General features: G+C 45.9%; 1 protein-coding gene across 1 annotated transcript in view; it reads right to left on the reverse strand.

The window, feature by feature from the left end:
* Nucleotides 1-23715, reverse strand: part of PLA2G12A (phospholipase A2 group XIIA) — a 123682-nt gene that overhangs the window by 42594 nt on the left and 57373 nt on the right. Inside the window, exon 4 of the mRNA XM_078676678.1 lies at nt 13297-13462. Coding sequence (XP_078532804.1) covers nt 13297-13462 — 166 coding nt within the window. The remainder of the gene's footprint in view (nt 1-13296; nt 13463-23715) is intronic.

Here is a 23715-nt window from a genome sequence, read left to right on the forward strand (position 1 = left end):
AGACATTCCATGATATGCGAACAGTTAATACAGATCGCTCTTGTATTAAATAAATAAATCAATAAATAAATACAGGCATCAGGGAGTAATGGGAACAAATGGTTCAGAAGCTCTTTTCTAAGGTAAAGATGATATAAACCTTAAGAAAAATTGAAGAACATATGTATTGTTATGTGGCTCACTGATTAAAGGATCACGATGCATTCTTACTATGTCAATGAGATTCTAAGGGAGAAAGAAAGAACCCATGGATTAATACATCAATTACTGGCTCATTGGTTACACTAAAGTAACTCCAGATTTATGCAAACTGATGCCAAGGAGGATTATCATTGAGACCCCCAATGTGGGTTTTCAAACGGTTTACCCATCTCTGCTCCTTTTCATACAGCTTTTTTTCAGAGATATGGCTTTTATCGGTGAGCATCTCGATGACAGTCCAGTGTAATTCTTCACATGTGTGTTTTGATTCAAGGTAATGGGCACAAAGTTTGGTGGTGATTTTATTAAGTCTGATGTTGCTCCTATGCTCCCCAATGCGGATTTTCACTTTGCGACAAGTCATCCCGATGTAGATTTTATTGCACGGGCACCTGACCATATAAATTACAAAGGTGGAGTTGCAATTTGTATGCTGTTTTTGGGTCCAAGTGAAATTATCTGACAGTTGTAATTGTTTTGAGGGAGTGGTGTATCTACAAGAGACACAGTTGCCACATGGGTAGTGGCCTGTCACCGGTGCCAATGAAATGTCTCTTGGTATATCCATTGGTTGTTTTCTCTTAGGTCTTGTATGTACCAAGGTATCTCGTAAGTTCTTTGTTCTTCTGTTGGCGAACCGTGGTTTCGGCCATTCGAACTTGCCAGTTGTCAATATGCTCCAGTTTTTATTCACTAATTTTTGCATATCATAGGTCACTGGACTGAAGGTAGTGACACATGTGACCAGATCAGCCGGGGGATCTTTTGGGTGGACTTGCAAGAGGCACGATCTCGGTTGATTGTTTGCACGTTTCATACATTTGTAAATCGTGCTTTTGGTATAGTCACGTGCTCTCAATTTTTTACTCAATACCAACGCCTGTTCTTTATAATCTTCATTTTTTGTACAATTCCTTTTAATTCTCAGAAATTGACTGTATGGAAGATTGTCTCTTAAGGGTTTAGGGTGGAAACTTTTGTAAGAGAGTAAACTGTTTTTTGCAGTAGGTTTTGTGTATGTCTTGCTGTGTAGGCTGTTGTCCTCAGAAAAAATGGTCAGGTCTAGAAAGTCAATGCTCAGGTTGTTCGCTGTGTGTGTGAATTTCAACCAGGGATCACAGTTATTCAACCAAGTGACAAAGAGTTTGAGATCATTCTTAGTATCCCATATTAAAAGAATATCATCTATATACCTCTTCCAGTATAATATACTTGAAGAGTATGGATTTGAGTCGTTGAGAACATGAAGGGTTTCAAATTGACTGACATAAAGTCCTGCCACCGACGGAGCAAAGGCACTGCCCATGGAAGTACCATGTTGTTGTAAATACAGAGTACCTTCGTATTCGAAAAAATTCTCCTTTAATGCTAGGTGGCAACATTGAAGGACAAAATGACGTGGGGTCTGATGGTCCCAATTTTCATGGAATAGGACATCCTCAAGCATTTGAAGAGTATTGTCTTGAGGTAGGCTTGTATATAGTGATTCTACATCAAGACCTACCAATAGCATGGTGTCTGGGTCAAAGTAAACGTCGCTTAGTTGCAACAGTAGGTCTCTCGTATCCTTCAAATAGGTCTGGGTTTTTTGTACCAAAGGTTTCAGGTACTCATCCGCAAATTTTGACAGGGGTTCTAGGAGTGATCCGATGCCAGCAACTATCGGTCGTCCAGGCGGTGGAACTTTGTTTTTATGCGTCTTCGGAAGTGAATAGAAGTATGGTATCTTAGGGTCACTTGTTACCAGGTAGTCTGCTTCTTTTTTGGATATCCAACCATTAGTTTCAGCCTCATAAACCATCATGGCAATGGTATTGCGGAGTCTTTCGGTCGGATCTTCATCGATCTTTTTGTAGTACTTGGTATCTGATAGGAGGGTTAGACACTGTTGATTATACCCTTCCTTACTAAGGATGACGAGTCCTCCCCCTTTGTCGGCCGGTTTAATGACTATGTTCTCGTTGTCTTCTAGATTCTTGAGTGCTTTTCGCTCCCTATTGCTCAGGTTTTGGAAAGGGATCTTATTTCTCTTTTGTTCCATGGCATCTACACCTTTGAGTAATGCCTGTTCAAATGTTAGTATTTCTGGAGGGACACTCCCCGTTGGTGGATTGAAGGTGGATTTTCTTTTCAGATTGGTGTCTGTCTCCATCTGTTATCTGCAGCGGCATGCCTGCAAAGAACGCTTTCAACTTCAAAACGCGGCAGAATTCTGCCAATTCACACTTCAGTTTGAAGGAGTCGAAAGGGGGAGTAGGCACAAATCCTAAACCTCTATTGAGAACGTGTATTTGTTCGTCCGTAAGTTCTATCTGTGCAAGGTTCACTATTAGTGTGTGGTGTTCTTGCTGGTGCTCGATTGGCCCGTGGACATACTCCTGGTTAGGATGTTTCTTTGTTGATCTTGCCATGCCAAGGTCTTTTTTCTCCCTCTGGATTGGTTTTGGCCCCGGCCTAAAAAAGGCTGTGCTCGTTGTTGTTGGTTTTGGTGTGGAACTGATTGTTCATTTTCTATCGGAGGCATTTGATGCATTTGTTGCATTTGTTGCATTCCGTAGTCGAACGGTGCCATCCAACCTCCAAATTGTGGCATACAAGGTTGGTAAAAAGGTGGCACATTCATGTTAGGATAATAAGGTCTTTGCCATCTGTTGCCCCTTTTCGGACGTTGGTATCGGTTACTATTCCCCCTTCTTCTGGTGTTGTAATTCTCCGAGCTATCAACCGAGCTATTAGAAGAGCCTTTGCCCATAGACTCATTGTCTGAGCCAGGATCATTCGCACTGTAGTCTTCTTTGGAATATGGGTGCATTTTGTCTTGGCTGAATTTTTTGAGATCCTTACCAAGTTTTTCCAATTTGCTCTGCATTAGGAATTCTTTGGTTTCCTCCATTTCCTTGTTGATTTCTTCTAATCTCTTCTTGAGTGTCTGTGGATTGATGCCTTTTTTCAAATCAGATTCTAACGGGTTCTTTCTTTCTCCCTTAGAATCTCATTGACATAGTAAGAATGCATCGTGATCCTTTAATCAGTGAGCCACATAACAATACATATGTTCTTCAATTTTTCTTAAGGTTTATATCATCTTTACCTTAGAAAAGAGCTTCTGAACCATTTGTTCCCATTACTCCCTGATGCCTGTATTTATTTATTGATTTATTTATTTAATACAAGAGCGATCTGTATTAACTGTTCGCATATCATGGAATGTCTAACTTGACCCTCCGGGTTAAGAAACATGGAATTACCACTTCTCCTTTAAAAGACGCTCTGTGACGCCCGGACTACGTCCAGGGGCAGAGTCAGCACAAGCGGCGGCAGTTTCGCTCCATGCGGGTAATGGCGACGACTATACGCTTGCTCTTCCACTTCCTCCACGGCTTGAGGTGAGGCGAGGGATCTCAATGTATGTCTCCATTCCTTTACAGCTCTGGGTATTCCAATACCGGTATCCCCTGACGAAGCCTCGCTTTAACCTAATATGAGGTAAGAACGCTGTCCGCACCCCGGCCCCCTCCACACTTTCCTTCCGAGGGGCAATCAATGTAATGAATTAACCACATCTGGCCGCTATTTACTAGCCCCACGCCTCTCTCGTAAAGTGTATATATGGACATCAATGAGATAATTTGTGTATAATATTCGCTCACCATATAAGACTCGTGAAGCGATATTTACATAATACGACGATTAAAATTTTCAATATGTATCGTTCTATCAGCTACCCAGTCTGTTGCCCCCTGCCTTCCATGATCCACCAAAGTAAAAGTTTTACTATAATAATACAAATACGATTATTTTCGAGAGAAAAATTTTGCTCTGGTGCCTCCGTGAATTCATATATGATTACATGTACTGTATATCCCTATTTTCTGTTTCTCTTTTTCAGGTTATAAGAGAATGTTTGGCCACTGACTAAATTGATTCAGTTAGCCATCGCAGTAACTACACTAATCGTGTGAGTAACTATTTGTGTATTGTTTGTTCTGTTTAGTCCTGACGAAAGCCCTACAGACTCCGTTGAGCCATAGGGGGCTGAAACATGTCGACACCTTTTAAAAATCACTACATTATACTTCTAGATCTAGTAGCTTGATCTAGTATAAGTACCAACCTTTTTAAATCATATAGTTCCTCACCATTATTAAAGTTTACTAGGAGTGGACCTATTTTTTAACCAAAACTCATTTTTTCTTTTTTCTTCTTCCTTTTGTTGGGGTTTCTAATTTTTACTTGACCCCATTCACGGATCTCTGGATACTGCAAACCTAGACCAGAGGAGCCTCTGGGTGAGGCAGGCACCTTACACTTTGTGGTATTCGATGATAATTGCCACAACTGCAATGTAGGGGCGGATGAAAATATACACCGCACATATATCTTACACATTGCGTTTTTTGAGAATACCACAAACTTTCTATCCAATGGTTTAGACTTGTTACAAGTGTCCATTTTTTGTGAAAACCTTTTTTGCATTTGATAACCTAAAAACGTACCCAGGGAAGCAAATGGACACTCATTCCTCCTCCCTATTTTTGATTAACTTAATATATTAAGCAGCGTGCAGCTGCGGGAGAATCACAACCCCAAAGAAGACACATTTCTTTGTTTCGAGTGGAGTGAAATAATGGAGGGCAACACTGGACTGAGTTTTGATGAAAATGACATTGACGAAATACTCGCAGCACAGCCATTATTAGAGAACTCTGATCTAGCTGAAGCTCTAGCACAAACTGACAATTGGGACTCTCTATCGGAAAAGAAAAGAGAACAAATACGAACGGCAGTTCACGGCATCATTATGACCGAATATTTGAGACACAAAATAGCACCTAGGGGCCTCTGGGTGAACAACGCACCAAGAATATTCTTACACGATCTACCTTTCCGCAAAGATTGGTCTTCCATCTCTTGGAAGTGTACTCTGGACTACTTAGTACTGATCGTAAAAACAGCTAAACGACTGTCAGAAGCCTTATTACAAGAAATCCAAACGTTAGAATCTGATTTGAAAAAAGGCATCAATCCACAGACACTCAAGAAGAGATTAGAAGAAATCAACAAGGAAATGGAGGAAACCAAAGAATTCCTAATGCAGAGCAAATTGGAAAAACTTGGTAAGGATCTCAAAAAATTCAGCCAAGACAAAATGCACCCATATTCCAAAGAAGACTACAGTGCGAATGATCCTGGCTCAGACAATGAGTCTATGGGCAAAGGCTCTTCTAATAGCTCGGTTGATAGCTCGGAGAATTACAACACCAGAAGAAGGGGGAATAGTAACCGATACCAACGTCCGAAAAGGGGCAACAGATGGCAAAGACCTTATTATCCTAACATGAATGTGCCACCTTTTTACCAACCTTGTATGCCACAATTTGGAGGTTGGATGGCACCGTTCGACTACGGAATGCAACAAATGCAACAAATGCATCAAATGCCTCCGATAGAAAATGAACAATCAGTTCCACACCAAAACCAACAACAACGAGCACAGCCTTTTTTAGGCCGGGGCCAAAACCAATCCAGAGGGAGAAAAAAGACCTTGGCATGGCAAGATCAACAAAGAAACATCCTAACCAGGAGTATGTCCACGGGCCAATCGAGCACCAGCAAGAACACCACACACTAATAGTGAACCTTGCACAGATAGAACTTACGGACGAACAAATACACGTTCTCAATAGAGGTTTAGGATTTGTGCCTACTCCCCCTTTCGACTCCTTCAAACTGAAGTGTGAATTGGCAGAATTCTGCCGCGTTTTGAAGTTGAAAGCGTTCTTTGCAGGCATGCCGCTGCAGATAACAGATGGAGACACCAATCTGAAAAGAAAATCCACCTTCAATCCACCAACGGGGAGTGTCCCTCCAGAAATACTAACATTTGAACAGGCATTACTCAAAGGTGTAGATGCCATGGAACAAAAGAGAAATAAGATCCCTTTCCAAAACCTGAGCAATAGGGAGCGAAAAGCACTCAAGAATCTAGAAGACAACGAGAACATAGTCATTAAACCGGCCGACAAAGGGGGAGGACTCGTCATCCTTAGTAAGGAAGGGTATAATCAACAGTGTCTAACCCTCCTATCAGATACCAAGTACTACAAAAAGATCGATGAAGATCCGACCGAAAGACTCCGCAATACCATTGCCATGATGGTTTATGAGGCTGAAACTAATGGTTGGATATCCAAAAAAGAAGCAGACTACCTGGTAACAAGTGACCCTAAGATACCATACTTCTATTCACTTCCGAAGACGCATAAAAACAAAGTTCCACCGCCTGGACGACCGATAGTTGCTGGCATCGGATCACTCCTAGAACCCCTGTCAAAATTTGCGGATGAGTACCTGAAACCTTTGGTACAAAAAACCCAGACCTATTTGAAGGATACGAGAGACCTACTGTTGCAACTAAGCGACGTTTACTTTGACCCAGACACCATGCTATTGGTAGGTCTTGATGTAGAATCACTATATACAAGCCTACCTCAAGACAATACTCTTCAAATGCTTGAGGATGTCCTATTCCATGAAAATTGGGACCATCAGACCCCACGTCATTTTGTCCTTCAATGTTGCCACCTAGCATTAAAGGAGAATTTTTTCGAATACGAAGGTACTCTGTATTTACAACAACATGGTACTTCCATGGGCAGTGCCTTTGCTCCGTCGGTGGCAGGACTTTATGTCAGTCAATTTGAAACCCTTCATGTTCTCAACGACTCAAATCCATACTCTTCAAGTATATTATACTGGAAGAGGTATATAGATGATATTCTTTTAATATGGGATACTAAGAATGATCTCAAACTCTTTGTCACTTGGTTGAATAACTGTGATCCCTGGTTGAAATTCACACACACAGCGAACAACCTGAGCATTGACTTTCTAGACCTGACCATTTTTTCTGAGGACAACAGCCTACACAGCAAGACATACACAAAACCTACTGCAAAAAACAGTTTACTCTCTTACAAAAGTTTCCACCCTAAACCCTTAAGAGACAATCTTCCATACAGTCAATTTCTGAGAATTAAAAGGAATTGTACAAAAAATGAAGATTATAAAGAACAGGCGTTGGTATTGAGTAAAAAATTGAGAGCACGTGACTATACCAAAAGCACGATTTACAAATGTATGAAACGTGCAAACAATCAACCGAGATCGTGCCTCTTGCAAGTCCACCCAAAAGATCCCCCGGCTGATCTGGTCACATGTGTCACTACCTTCAGTCCAGTGACCTATGATATGCAAAAATTAGTGAATAAAAACTGGAGCATATTGACAACTGGCAAGTTCGAATGGCCGAAACCACGGTTCGCCAACAGAAGAACAAAGAACTTACGAGATACCTTGGTACATACAAGACCTAAGAGAAAACAACCAATGGATATACCAAGAGACATTTCATTGGCACCGGTGACAGGCCACTACCCATGTGGCAACTGTGTCTCTTGTAGATACACCACTCCCTCAAAACAATTACAACTGTCAGATAATTTCACTTGGACCCAAAAACAGCATACAAATTGCAACTCCACCTTTGTAATTTATATGGTCAGGTGCCCGTGCAATAAAATCTACATCGGGATGACTTGTCGCAAAGTGAAAATCCGCATTGGGGAGCATAGGAGCAACATCAGACTTAATAAAATCACCACCAAACTTTGTGCCCATTACCTTGAATCAAAACACACATGTGAAGAATTACACTGGACTGTCATCGAGATGCTCACCGATAAAAGCCATATCTCTGAAAAAAAGCTGTATGAAAAGGAGCAGAGATGGGTAAACCGTTTGAAAACCCACATTGGGGGTCTCAATGATAATCCTCCTTGGCATCAGTTTGCATAAATCTGGAGTTACTTTAGTGTAACCAATGAGCCAGTAATTGATGTATTAATCCATGGGTTCTTTCTTTCTCCCTTAGAATCTCATTGACATAGTAAGAATGCATCGTGATCCTTTAATCAGTGAGCCACATAACAATACATATGTTCTTCAATTTTTCTTAAGGTTTATATCATCTTTACCTTAGAAAAGAGCTTTTGAACCATTTGTTCCCATTACTCCCTGATGCCTGTATTTATTTATTGATTTATTTATTTAATACAAGAGCGATCTGTATTAACTGTTCGCATATCATGGAATGTCTAACTTGACCCTCCGGGTTAAGAAACATGGAATTACCACTTCTCCTTTAAAAGACGCTCTGTGACGCCCGGACTACGTCCAGGGGCAGAGTCAGCACAAGCGGCGGCAGTTTCGCTCCATGCGGGTAATGGCGACGACTATACGCTTGCTCTTCCACTTCCTCCACGGCTTGAGGTGAGGCGAGGGATCTCAATGTATGTCTCCATTCCTTTACAGCTCTGGGTATTCCAATACCGGTATCCCCTGACGAAGCCTCGCTTTAACCTAATATGAGGTAAGAACGCTGTCCGCACCCCGGCCCCCTCCACACTTTCCTTCCGAGGGGCAATCAATGTAATGAATTAACCACATCTGGCCGCTATTTACTAGCCCCACGCCTCTCTCGTAAAGTGTATATATGGACATCAATGAGATAATTTGTGTATAATATTCGCTCACCATATAAGACTCGTGAAGCGATATTTACATAATACGACGATTACAATTTTCAATATGTATCGTTCTATCAGCTACCCAGTCCGTTGCCCCCTGCCTTCCATGATCCACCAAAGTAAAAGTTTTACTATAATAATACAAATACGATTATTTTCGAGAGAAAAATTTTGCTCTGGTGCCTCCGTGAATTCATATATGATTACATGTACTGTATATCCCTATTTTCTGTTTCTCTTTTTCAGGTTATAAGAGAATGTTTGGCCACTGACTAAATTGATTCAGTTAGCCATCGCAGTAACTACACTAATCGTGTGAGTAACTATTTGTGTATTGTTTGTTCTGTTTAGTCCTGACGAAAGCCCTACAGACTCCGTTGAGCCATAGGGGGCTGAAACATGTCGACACCTTTTAAAAATCACTACATTATACTTCTAGATCTAGTAGCTTGATCTAGTATAAGTACCAACCTTTTTAAATCATATAGTTCCTCACCATTATTAAAGTTTACTAGGAGTGGACCTATTTTTTAACCAAAACTCATTTTTTCTTTTTTCTTCTTCCTTTTGTTGGGGTTTCTAATTTTTACTTGACCCCATTCACGGATCTCTGGATACTGCAAACCTAGACCAGAGGAGCCTCTGGGTGAGGCAGGCACCTTACACTTTGTGGTATTCGATGATAATTGCCACAACTGCAATGTAGGGGCGGATGAAAATATACACCGCACATATATCTTACACATTGCGTTTTTTGAGAATACCACAAACTTTCTATCCAATGGTTTAGACTTGTTACAAGTGTCCATTTTTTGTGAAAACCTTTTTTGCATTTGATAACCTAATAAAATATAATACAGATCTTGCTTTAAACTAATTTAAGAAACAGCCACTGTACTTGGGACCTCTATTCGGGAAAAACACCAACCTTTCCCTCACAAAACACTAGGTTAGCACATCTCACTATCCACGTCACAACATCAACTTAAGAAAAAATGATCTTACCATCATCTAGTTACGCAAGTCAAATGCCTGCTCAGGAGTCTCATGGACACCTTCAAAAGCAGCAGATTGGTTCCGGGCTACTAGAACTTCTTAAACCAATTCTGGCCTTGCACCTTTGGCGCTCTATAATTGCAGGTAGACTCTGGTCTACAGCTGGCTGAAGGCAGGCTCAAGCCTGAGCCACCGCGTGCCGTGGCAATTCAAGTTGGCCCCCAGGCCCGCATCCAGTGGAAGCCGTCCAGGCAACTGTACTGTCCTGACTCCCGTGAGACCCCGGCAGGCCCATCCAGGCTTCGTCTTCCTCGGTCGTAAAATATTGAACTCAGCAGGGGGGGGGGGGGGGGAGTTACAGCAGCTGTTAGAACACGGCGGCCCGGACCAGTGCGAGCCCTCTCTATAATTGCAGGTAGACTCTGGTCTACAGCTGGCTGAAGGCAGGCTCAGGCCTGAGCCACCGCGTGCCGTGGCAAATCAAATTGGCCCCAGGCCCGCATCCAGTGGAAGCCGTCCAGGCAACTGTACTGTCCTGACTCCCGTGAGTTCCAGGCGGGGCCATCCAGGCTTCGTCTTCTTCTGTCGTAAAATATTGAACTTGGGGGGAGGGGGCTAAATAACATAAATAACAGCAGCTGTTAGAACACGGCGGCCCGGACCAGTGCGAGCTGCTGCAGGCAGCGCTGCAAGCGTCTCGGCTGGGTGCCATGATTATCTGTAGCGCTCCTTCCGTGATTATTTATGGCGGCGCTCCAGCGTGATTATTTGTAGCGCTCTGGCCACGGTTATTTGTAGCGCTCCGACCACTGTAATGTTCTGCACTCCCTCAGGCCACGGTGATATGCTGCGCTCCCTTCGGCCATTGTAATATGCTGCGCTCCCTCCAGCCAGGATTATAGGCAGCCCTCCCTCCGGCCATGATAAACTAGCCAGCCTCTATTTAGCTCTCCTAACAAACTCCCCACGCTCCTGTAGTAGGTTGTGACGTCCCCCGGCCGAAAGTGAGAGTTGCGCCTCGGGACTGGAATCACCATCATGATACACTAACAGTTGAGTGAGGCTGCCAGCAGCCTTAGCTCAGCTGAGAGCCTCAAGCCTGCTGCAGCTGCGTGCAAAAGTCACGGGCAAGCCACAGACTAAGGTCTATTCAGTGCTTTCTGTGACAGGCGACAAAGTATATGCGTGAGAATGCATTTCAGTGTGGTAATGCGGAGTACCACACTGAAATGAGTTCGTCTAACACCCGATGCGTGATACTTTGCAGGACTGGCGTTGGAAGATGCAAGCAAGTGTACACTGCAGCTCTGTGTGGCTTCTCTTATTTTAGAACCATCACAGTCAGTGCCATTCGGGGCAAAGTACAATCTGCAATGGCTCCAGGATTACTGTCTGAATCAGCAGCATGGGGAGAAAAGTGTCAGGACATTTCTGTTGGCCCGCTGACTGAAAGGATATTGTCTTTTCTGTGAAAGCTGTGGTTCCTGGACGCAAAGTTAGGCACTTTTCAGTACTCACATTTATCAATAAATTTTTGTTGTGAATAGCTTTATTCCAGAAAAAAAAGCAATATGCAGTGCTTTGTTATATGGAATTAATTTTTCATTTTCTTGAAAAATTATGCTTAATGTGTTTCATAAGGAACTTCCCTGCATGCCAATCTGCAGAGGTGATTGCTGATAGCATCGAAGATCACTTAAAAATATTTATTTTCTGTTTTTCCACATTTAAAACTGAATACAGACCGAAAAATATATAGATTTCTGTCAGTCTGCATAAACAAGAAAACTGGGAGCCTTAATCATAATAAACAATTATAACATAAATAATGAAAAAAATCACTATTTTGCATGGAGTGGGGCTTCCATTCCACATTAGGTGTGTTCATTCCCATCTACCGCTTTGATGCAGTCTTTGAGAGTATGGCTGTTGGCTACTGTCTTTCACCATAAGAACCCTTTACAAATACTAGTTCTTTCTAGACTTTGAAGTGAGATTTGTGAAAATCGTTCGTTTCCTTGAGACCCATAACAGATGTTGCCCCTGCCTTCATTGTTTGCAGGTTATTAGCTGCATAAGAGCCAAAAAGTAATGCACCGGAGAAAAGGAGATCGTGTTTTTTACTCTGAATACCTGGCTTCAGGCATCTTAGGGCCTAATTATGAGTCTGGTGGTCCGATGACTTCCAGACTTGTGAAGGGGGGCGGTGGTGGTGCAGCCAAGACCTCACCGGCAGTCCAACCCCCCCCCCCATTACGAGTTGGGTGGTCGGACCGTCATTGCACTGCAGCAGTCGCCAGGGAAGCGCCATTTCCTGGCAGTAGCGCAGTGGTCAGGGTCTCAGTAATATGCTGGTGGTGTCGATGTGGCACCGCCTTGCATATTACGAGTTTCAGGACTACCAGCGGTGTCATGGAGGTCTTTCCTCCATAAAAAGGCTGCCGGTCCTGAAACAAAGGGGACCCTACAGGACCCCCTGTTGCCCATGTGCATGGGGATGCATGCAGGGGGGCACAACATGCATGCACGGCATGAACTTTACTGTTCATGCTGTGCAGGAACTTTTTTTGTGGTCCCATTGGGGTACCCATTTTCAGAGGTACCGCAGTGGGACTGCCCAAAAAAAGTCTGCCAAACACGAGAAACGCTCATAATCTGGCGGGCTGCAGCAAATCTTGGTGGTGCTTGAGCGTGGCAGTGGCATACCACCCGCACCACCAAAGCTCATAATCAGGCCCTTAGTCTTATCCACAATGGTAATATTAGGGACTCCCTATGTATATCCATGAGCTTCAATGTCTATGAGCAGTCATGCCTACAAGCCAGCAGCTTTATCATTTTGCTTGGGACTAGGAGACAAGCACTAAGAACTATGCCTTTTACCTGCATTTTGTCCCTTTGGAATTCCTCTGCAAAACTGTAACTGGGGTTCAGAGAGCATTTAGTCTTAACAGCTGCTTTTTTGGGCTTTGTGGATGTTCCAACTCAGTGGTTTGGCGAAGATGCAGGGTAAACTGCAGAATGAATGTAGGATTAGGATTTGGGTTTGCCTGGAGCTCCGGGCTTCACATACTGTCGTCCATGCCGCTTGGCCATACCCCCAGCTGCTCTAGATTTTCAAAACACAAGAAAGCTTTTAAGGGTACAACATTTCTGCCTCATACCATTTCCTAAATATAACTTATTAGATTGTGTGGATTTAGCTGCAAGGAACAACGGCATGTTTAACATAAAGCAATTTACTTCAGCAGAATCACCTTGCACAGGTTTGCAATTTCAAACACATGATTTCGTCAGAAACATACAATTTCTGCTCACATGTGAAGCTCAGAAAGCCATGTTCCATGGTCAGCAAATTATCCACTAGCCCCTGAAACTCACTGGACAGTGGCAAAATATCTCAGAACCTGATGGGGCACATATTCTGTACACTAAAAATGACTTCCAGAATAAACAAGCCTTCAACAGGGTGGGTATCACTCCTATGGTAGCAAGTTCTTCCCAACCTTACCTTGAACACTTTCCGAGATCCCTAGCGTCTTCTGCACGTCCCTGCAGATCTTGGAGAGGCAAGTCTGGAACTCCTCATCACATTCATTCTTCTTATTCCCACAGGTATCATAGCAGCGATCATGCTTATTGCAGCACTTTGTCATGGAAGGAATGCCCACGTCAACCTGATGGGAAGAGAGAAGTAGGAAAGAGGCATCAGATTTACCCGCGTAACATGACAGCATCATTCACTGGAATCACAGTGTTCTGAGCTAGACAGTAAAGAAAAATATAGCACCCAACACATGATTTTCACTTTGCCTTTACTGCTCAATCTTTTTATCTGTAGGTCTCACATTGTAGGAAAGTGGGTTTCTGTTGCAGTAACCCCCCACTTTTTGCCAGACTGCTGAAGCACTTTTTCTTGGTGTGCCCTGTGTCCTTACCGATCAGGTTCCTAGGGCCTGTGATCTTTCCCCAAAACTAACCAATTAGCATCTCTGGCCACAGGTACCCAGGGCACTGTGACCAGGGAAGACCTGCTGCTCTTATTGTGCCACTCTTAGAGACCCTGTACTTTTACACACACACACTGCCTTTGCAGGCTGCGTGCTTTGGTGTAGGACAAAGTAAAGAGTCGACATGGCACACATCCCTTTCAGCAGCTGGTCCCCACTGGTTCTACCCCCCACTTTGGGCGGGAAAGCCAGCGGGGAAAACAAGTGAGGGAAAGAGGTGTTCCCAACTCTGCCAACTCCACCCCTCAGGTGGGGGAGGGGAGGTGAAGCACAACTCTGAGTCCCCGCCAACTTGAAGATGGGGGACCCAACCAACCAGGGACAGGCTCCTGCCCCCCTCCCACGAGAGGGTGGCCCGATAGGGGGTGTACTCACCCCAGGGAAGGGACCCATTGGTCCCAGCCCTTTACCTATCTACAACGCCCCTAAATCTAGTATTTTGGGGGCACCCTGAACCTTGCTTCCTCCGATCCAGCCCGACAACAAGAAAAGAAGAAGGACTGAACAGCCGTGCAGTCAGCTAACAAGAAGAAGACGCCCACTGACTTGGCCCCAGCCCACCCGGCCTGTCTCCCCTCAAACTTGCTTCTGCAAAATCCTGTCCTGCAGCCAGCAACCTCAAAAACCCTGGAGGACCTGCCTGCCTTCACTTCCAAAGACTGCTTCTCCCGTGAACACCGGATTTGATCAACTGCAACTTCTGGTAGCAGCCAGAGACCGCAAATCCAGCCCACTCTGCACCCGCCAAACTCGTCCCGAGCTCGAGTGGAAAAACACCACAAGGAGGTCCCCCCCCCCGGCAATCCTGGCCAGAGATCAGGGCGACCCCTGACCTGCCTCAAGCCAACACATGCGGCCTAAATCCAGAAGGCCCCCCTAACCGTGACCAGAAGGTGGGAAGAAGATCCGACCCCAAAACGTACCCTTGCTCCCCACACCCCACTGCCTTGTGTGCCCAAACAGACAGTGCCCAACCCACCCTTAACTTCCCAACTTAACTCTCCAAGTGGTGGTCGCACCCAGAAGTCCTTCGTCTCCCTGCAGTGCTTTTGCAAATCGGAAGTACTCCATAGAAAACAACAGGATGCCCGATATCGAAACAGCACTCTGCAACCGGCCGCCCCAGTGCCGCTGAGGTTGCACCTTTTGTGCTACTGTGTTTCCCATTTGCCCTGACCTTAACCCACGGAGCTTTGCTCCCACAACCCAGTGGCCTGCTTGCCACCGCCACCAACCGGAGGCCACCTATCCCCAATTGGATAACATTGGGCCTCAACATTCTGCACCTGGCTGCCGTAGTGCCGCTGAGGGTGCAACAACATTGCATCACTGACCCTGAGTCTAACACCAGAACCTTAACTCCCATACTCAATTACTTACCTGTGAACCGATAACATTGACCATTTTCTTCCAAAAAAGTTTTTAAGTGCGGAGTTTTGAAATCTAAAAATATTCTTTAAAAATCGCAGAAATAACCAAAACGTATTTACTTGCCTGTTTACAGGAAATGCACTGAATAAGAAAAGTAACATACAAAGTAACTTACCTGTAATGGAGCCTCAAGTTGTTGCTGCTTAAAGATCTGCAAGCGAGAAGTCTTTTTGAGGCCGAAACAGAACACAATTTATTGCATACCAAAGGGCCCATTGCCTCCTCTGGGACCCTGTGGGAGGCACTCAAAGCGAGATTGAGAAGGGTCATTACTAGCTCCAAACCAGGGTGAAGTGGAGGAACTGACAGGACATTGCATACAGAGAAGTACAGTTTCTCGAGATAGAAAAGCTATAGGCGGTGGCTCCAGACCAGATTCTCCTCAGCAATATTTCACATACCCAAACCGAGTGCGCTAGACCCTTTTAGACGAGGCACAAATGGAGTGGCATGAAATGAAAAATCACATTTATCACTGGTGAGATAAGACTGGTAAGATTCGCCACCGTCTTTGTTCTGCTACTGCTACACAAACCCCCATATGCCGATTAGTAGATGACGCGGGTAACTGCATCAACGAAGAGCCCCTGATGGCAGCCACATTTGCCAACCACTACTCCCTACCTCTACTCTACCTCTACTCTAGAACGGAGGGTCCCATAGACTCAGATATATCTTCCTTTATGGCAGACCAGGCGGACCTGCTGAACCGCCGTCTTAGCATCCAAAGTGAGGAGCTACTTGGAGGGGGTGATTGCCTTAGAGGAACTTGAGAAAGCCCTGACCCAACTTCGAACCGGTAAAACCCTGGGTCTGAAAGTGTTCCCAGTGAAATTCTCAAAGGTATACTGGACCTGACTGGGCCCAGTGATGGTGGATATGTTTCATGAGGCACTTCAGGGCAACCAACTGCCACTAGATCTGCGATTTACAGACTTAGCTGGTATACCAAAACCGGGTCAAACTCCAACTTACTTCTCCACCTATCACCCCATCTCCATACTTAATGTGGAGGTGAAGATCTGTGCAAAAGCTCTGTCCAATCGACTGTTGACAGTGGTGGGATCCCTGGTACACCCCAACCAATCTAGATTAGCACAACATCTGACGGGTCCAGAATGCTCTGGCATTGGCGGCGAAGATACCGAGCAAGAAGGCACTAATTGTGGTCAATTTCCACAAGGTGTTTGACTCTGTGGGGTAGTCTTAATTATTTGCGTTCCTTTCTAAGATGGCCCAATACATAGCTTTGTCAAGCTCTTATGCACTGATCTCATAGCACAGGTTCCAGGGGGGGTTCAGTTGCATGGACTTTCCCAATACAGCAGGAACATGACAGGGATGCCCCATGTCTCCACAGATCTTCACGCTGGCCATCAAGCCCTTGGTGGTGCAGCTGAGGTGGACACACAGGTGCGCAGATTTGAATGGGCCCTGGAGTGTCAGACAAGATTGGCTTGTACGCAGATAACATGCTAACCTTCAAGTCGGACTCACTGTGGTCTGCCTTAAGGTTCTCCGAATGCTACGGATCTTTGGAGAGTAGTTCAGCATGCACATTAACACAGTCAAATATCCTTGCATTCACTAAGGGGCCAGACATAACCATTAACCTGGGCAGCCAACCTGCAGATGCACATGGCTGGCTTCTGGTACCTGGGAGTTTAAACCTTCTGTTTTTGACATATTTTTCATTGATTCTAAAAGTCTGGGCACTTTACCACTTCTAATCAGTGCTAAAGTACATATGTTCTCCATGTTAATTGTGGCTATGGATTGGCGTTTCCATGATTGGCTTGTTTGATTTACTACTGAGTCCCTATCACAGTTCACTCTGTGGGCCCAGGGCCTGTAAATTAAATGCTGCTAGGGGGCCTGCAGCTCTGATTGTGCCCCCCACACAAGTAGCCGTTCAAAGGGTTCTCAGACCTGCCACTGCAGTGTCTGCATGCAGTTTTTTAACAGCCATGTTAAAAAACTGCACCTGAATGCACGGGGTCCCTGAATGCACAGGGGTCTGGCTGCCTGAGCCGAACTTGGCCAGGCTGAAGATTGCACAGCCCTGAGAGTGTGACCTTCTCAGCCCAGCAAAGTGCAGAGGATCCTCCCCCTCATGATGAGGAGGCACGTCTCTGATAGAATCGGACCATAGTGCTTCAGTTTTAAGCCACTAAGTTCAGAGGTCGACACCTGATCACAGAGTGTAGTGGAGGTAGAAAATCTCACTGATCCATCCCATTCTGTGACAAGTAAAAGAAGGGGCTCCTCTCACTGGTTGACCCATAACAAGGTCAGCCATTGAGAAGAGGCGGCGGGATACTCAGTCAGCCCCTTCCCCGAAAGTACATTGCAGGTATCTCTAAGGCTTCCCTTAAAACCGCAGCCCAGTACAATTTTATTTTAATTTTATTTTTTAACATTGGATGCATCTGACTGTGTGTATGTATGTATGTGTAGTTGTGCATGTGCTATGAATAGGTGTGCACAGGTATGTGGTTATGAATAGTGGGTGTATGTGTGTATTGGTGCGAATGGATGTTTGCGACAGAGTGCATGTGTGCGAGTGTGAGTGAGAGAGCGAGTGAACGTGTATGCGTGTGTGTGGCCCGCCCTACTGCCCAGGCAGATTAATGGCTGCCATTGGAATTGACAGAGGATGATGTCATTTGGTGGGCCCAAATTTGATATTATGTAGTTACCTTAATATCTAATCTGTTTCAACAGGGTAAGAACAAGTATTGGCAAAGTCAATAAGTCTCACCGTTGGGACCTCTTGGCTTTGCAAATACATTCAGCAATATAAAAAAATAAATACATTTAATCGTGATGAGAGGACTGCTGCTACTGCTGGTAATTTCATTCCAAACGTGTGCGCATGCATGAGAATGTATGGATGCGCATACATTAGAATGCATACGAGTGCCATTTACTCTAATTCTTTCTTTGCTGATCCTAAAAGGAGGATGGCACTTGGATCAGTAATTTTTTTTTTTTATGGACTGAGGGGGTTCTAGGTAAGAAGGAGCTAAAGGGGAAGCTGGTGGGGAAAGAGGAAAGCAAAAGCATTGGCTGGGGAAGAGCACAATAAGGATGATGGCGAGAAGAAAACATGGGGAGAAGAACAACGCGGGGAGCAGGTGGAGAAGCATGAAAAAATGACAGCACTACATGGATGGAGGGGAGAAGCATGTGATGGTGACAGCAACAAATGGAGAGAGTGAGAACCACACAAGGGTGAGAACAACACAAGTACGAGGGGGCAAGTGAAGAAGTACATGAGTGAGAAACATAGAACGTGGAGGTGTACATTTGCATTGGGTGGACAAAGGGGGGGAAAGGAGACAGATAAAAAATACATGTGCACTCTCATGGAATAATTAACTTTAAACAGAAAAAAAATCTCTAAAAGTGAGCAATGGAATGATAAAAGCCAGCCAATCAAGGAATGGATAAAGGGGCTTTGATCCACAGGAGAGACAAACACGAGATGGCCAAGCTGAGACAAGGAAAACATAGAAAAAGAAAAACGGAAATTAGAACGAAAATAAAGTGATCCAATGGTAAGCAATGGGTAAGGCTGTACGCCATTTTATGGTGTATGATAGGCTTAAAACTAGCAATCAATCAATCAATCAATCAATCAATCATTTGTAGAGCGCACTACATACCCGCGAGGGACTCTAGGCGCTGGGAGGGGGGGAACGCTACTGGTCAAACAACCAGGTCTTGAGTAGCCTCCTGAAGGTCGGTAGTTCTTGGGTCTGTCGTAGGCTCAGTGGGAGGGTGTTCCAGGTTTTAGCGGCGAGGTGGGAGAAGGATCTTCTGTTGAGGTAGGCTGGGCCGTTCTTGTGGAGTGCCTTGCTTGGTCATGATTCCCAGGTTGCGTGCGTGGTCAGTTGGTATCAGGTCAGCCTCCAGTGCCGTCAGCCACCAGGAGTCGTCCCAGGCTGAAGGGTTGGAGCCGAGGATGAGGACCTCCGTCTTGTCCGTGTTCAGCTTCAGTCGGCTGATCTTCATCCAGTCGGCGACTAGCCTTCCTTGCTTCGTGGAGGTTGGATTTGGCGGTGATGGGGTCCTTGGTGAGGGAGAGGATCAGTTGAGTGTCGTAGGAGATTATGTGGAGGTCGTGCTGTCGGGTGACGTGTGCGAGTGGGGCCATGTAGATGTTGAATAGTGTCAGGCTAAGGGAAGATCTTTGGGGTATGCCGCAGATGATCTCGGAGGCTTCGGATAGGAATGGGGGTAGGCGGACCCTCTGGGTTCTGCCAGAGAGGAAGGAGGTGGTCCATTCCAGAGCCTTGCCTCGGATCCCTACGGCATGGAGGCATGTGCGTAGCGTGTGGTGGCAGACGGTGTCGAAGGCGGCGGAGAGGTCCAAGAGGATGAGGGCCGCAGTCTCACTGATGTCCAGCAGGGTCCTGATGTCGTCGGTGGCGGCGAGGAGGACAGTCTCGGTGCTGTGGTTGCTGCGGTACCCTGACTGGGGAGGGCCCAGGATTCTGTTTTCTTTGAGGTATCGGGTTAGCTGTCTGTTGACGATCTCCTAGATGACCTTGGCCAGGAACAGAAGAAAGAGATGAGTCGGAAGTTCTTGAGGTCTCTTGGGTCCGCCTTGGGAATTTTGAGTAGGGCATTGATCTCTGCGTGCTTCCAGCTCTCTGGGAAGGTCGCGCTCTTGAGGGAGAGATTTATGACGTTGCGCAGATGGGGTGCGATGGAGCTGCTGGAGTTGTTGAAGATGTGGTGCGGGAATGGGTCTGACGGGGAGCCGGAGTGGATTGTGCCCATGGCCTTGATGGTGTCATCAATGCTAACGTTGGCCCAGGCTAGCAGGGGGTCGTGGTCGATCGTGTGCGGAGAGTCTGTTGTGTTGATGTCTGTTGTGGATGTCTGCTATCTTGCGGTGGAAAAAAGTGGCGAGGGAGTCGCACAGGGATTGCAAGGGCGGGATGTCGTTGGTGTTGGGGTTGGAGAGTTCCTACACGATGTTGAAGAGCTCCTTGCTATTGTGTATTGTGTGCGTTGTTGTCGAGGTGGTCTTTGAAGGAGGTCCTCTTGGCAGTCCTGATGAAGTGATGGTGGTTGCGGATGGCATCCTTGTGGGCTGCGTGGCTGTCCGGAGTCTGTTCACTGTGCCATTTCTTCTTTAGTTTCCGGCAGGCTCGCTTGAAGGCTAGGTGTTCTGGGGTGAACCAGCTGGCCCTCTTGCTATTGTCTCTGTTGGAGGGTTTCTTCAGCGGGGCGCGGGTGTTGGTGCAGTTGTCGATCCAGCGTCTGAGGCTGTGGGCAGTGTCGTCGATGTTGGAGTGTTCAGAGGTGGGCATGTAGTTGGTCTTAATTGATTTTGCTCCAGCAAGGGATAGGTTGGGTGCGGTGTTGTGTGGTGGGTTTCTGGAAGGTGAAGTGGATGCAGGGGTGGTCAGTACAGAGGAGTACGGTGGTGTGGCTGAAAGAGACATGGGAGCTTGAGGAAAAGACGGGGTTGCGCGTGTGGCCGGCGGCATGGGTAGGCGTTGTGACGAGTTGCCTCAGTCAGTGGTTGGCGAGGTTAGCGATCAGGGTGGTGGAGTTGCTGTTCTCAAGGTGAAAGTTCAGGTCTCCTAGGAGGATGTAGTCGGTGGAGGCCAGGGCGTGCGTGCTGATGAAGTCGGCGATGGAGTCGCTGAACTGGGGTTGGGGTCCAGGGGTTGGTAGACAAGGGTGCCTCTGAGGGTGGATTTGGGGTCTGTGTGGATCTGGCAATGCATGTGTTCAGCGGTGCTGAGAGTGTCTTCGGTGCTGGTTGAGACCCTGATGCTGTTCTTGTGGATGATGGCGATTCCTCCTCCGACTCCGTTGGTGTGGTCTCTGCGGGTGATCTTGTAGCCGTCTGGGATGGCAATGGCGATGTCGGATGCGGAGGAGTTGTTCATCCAGGTCTCTGTCAGGAAGACGACGTACGGGTATGAAGTGTCGAGCATGTCCCAGAGCTCCATGGCATGTTTGCGTGTTGAGCGGGTGTTCAGTAGGATGCATCGGAGGTGATTGTGGCCTGTCTTGGCGGGTGGTTCGGCGGCTCTGAGGCTGGCGTACCTGCAGTTCCGGCAGGTGAAGTGACCCCCTGTGTGTTTCGGGGCACCTCTGAAGCTGGTGTGGGTCCGTCCGGAGTTGAGAGCATGATGTGTGCTGGCATCGTAGCAGCGGCGGTGGTCGTGGCGGGCGTGGGGACCAGGGGTTCTGGCGCTGGGCGCGGTCCAGGCGCAGATGGGCTTGCCTTGGTGTGGCGCGGTTGCACAGGGGCCACCATATATGAGGAGGTGGGAGGGAGGAGCAGCTGGGAGGCAGGGCAGGGGCAGCGAATGGGTGGTCAAGGGGGCGGGGAAGCAGGGGACGCAGCGGCTGGAACGGTAAGGGGCGACGAAGGGAGCAGAAGGCAAAAGGGCACCGAATTACAGGTGCAACAAAGGAACAGAAGGCAAAAAGGGGCACATAATTATTGGGCAACGAAGGGAACAGAAGGCAAAAATGGGCAGAGAAAACACAGCGACAGTGAGGGGAACAGAAGGAAAAGAGGGCACAGACCAAATACAGGCACCGGGGGGAAAACAGACAACAGCAGTCACAGACACAAAATAACAATAAAGGCAATACAATAAGATACAGATGGAGATATAAACCTACGGCCTACCACTGGCCACCAGGAATGAGGCGCTGGTGGTAGCCTGAGGGTGGAGGAGGGCCTCGAATTTCCTTAGCAGCGGCAGCTGGGGCAGAGACACACAGGCGGTGCTGTGCGGAGGGGGAGCAACCTACCTAGCCTCACCCAATACTCTATATTGATTTCAAAGTAATCTTCATTAGTATTCACTACGTTTCCACAATATAGCACAGACTACAGAAAACCCCCAAAATAAACAGATGAAGATATAGATAGTCTGAACGACTTGATTTTTTTAAAGACATTTACAAACAGAATTTTACGAATAAGAAGCTATGGGAGACATGTGCCCAAAGACAATGGGAAACATATGTTGCCAATGACTGTCATTGCATTAGTAAAAGATTTTTCAAAAGCCACTATTTACTTGCAATATCAACACAATGTAATATTAATGTATGGATCATGATCTCTCCATCGGTAGCAGCATCAGCACAACTAGAATATAGGTATAACGCGATTTACTTCCACATAATAGTTTCCAATCACAGCATTGGGGCCATATGTCGTGACAGGAAACACAGATGAGTACAAACAGCCCCTAAGCCATACTACCCAGTTAGCCCCTCCCCTAGCCCTCCAAAAAGAAAGCAGATGTGTTGTAGCCCCTTCCCAATGCCCAAGAAATTTAAAGCACTCTCTCTATAAATATCAACACAGTGGGTATAAAATATTAAAAACTGTTAATCCGTCGTTAGACAAACAGAGAATTTCTACTTAGCAAACATTTGAAATCTAGATAGAGCGTGAAACCATTTCTACCAAGGAGTAACAAGCATTTGCAATGCAATAGATCTCTCATTTGCGAGAGTTTAAGCTATTGGCATTGTACATGACAATGCCTTTTATTTATCTGTTTTGATAATTAACACATAAACAAAAGGCATTGTCATTTACAATGCCAGCAGCTCAAACTCTTGTAAATGCAAGAATTATTTCATTTCAAATAAGCGGCCCACATTGTCACAGGCTGCTTGGAAAGTGAAAGCGTACATTTGAGGGACGCTGAATGTTGCAGGAAAGCATGTCGTGCCTGCAGTAGGAGAAACTTATTAAAGAAAATAGTGCTTACAGACTAAATATGACGGAGCGTGTAACAACAGAAGTAAAAGGGCCAGTTCTTATGGGAGGTAATAAATGAAGACAAGGCGGTACTAAGGAGGCACTAGCAAGCCTATTAACGAATCAGAAGCCTGCATTTCCGAAGGACAGTAACACCAGCAAATATGGTTGGAGAGTGGGTGGGGCTTCAAGTCTATACTCTAATACAGCATGCCTCGCACAGCAGCATATGCGCTCGCCCCAGGCTCGACCTAAAAAGCACCTATCAAAATTCATGGGAAGTTCTTTGATCAATGCATTAGACACCTAAGGTATTAAGGCCACAAAGTACTGGAATTCCAAAAAAGAGTGGCAGATAAAGAGGTATAAAATGTATCTCAAGTCAGGGCACAATGGTGGAGAATAACAGACTATGTTTTAGAGGTGCTGAAAAAGTCATTGAGTAAAGCATTCCCTTAACCCCTTGGGCGCGGCCGCAATTATGCGCCTGTGCGGCACATTCCGATCGCGGGTGTGGTCATGACGGCCGGGAGCCATCATCAGCACATGAGCACTGTGTGCCATGACGGCTCCCGGCCGTCATCAGCATGGAAGCGGTTAAATGTAACTGAAAACGACGAGTAAACAAATTAGAGTCCACTTCTGTAAAGCAATTGTTTATGTGTTATGGTAATGACGCAATATTAGTCCACCACGGTACAAAAAACAAGATTGTCTTGGTACCATCAGC

This window comes from Lissotriton helveticus, chromosome 2_1 (genome assembly GCF_964261635.1).
Source record: "Lissotriton helveticus chromosome 2_1, aLisHel1.1, whole genome shotgun sequence".
Lineage (NCBI taxonomy): Eukaryota > Metazoa > Chordata > Amphibia > Caudata > Salamandridae > Lissotriton > Lissotriton helveticus.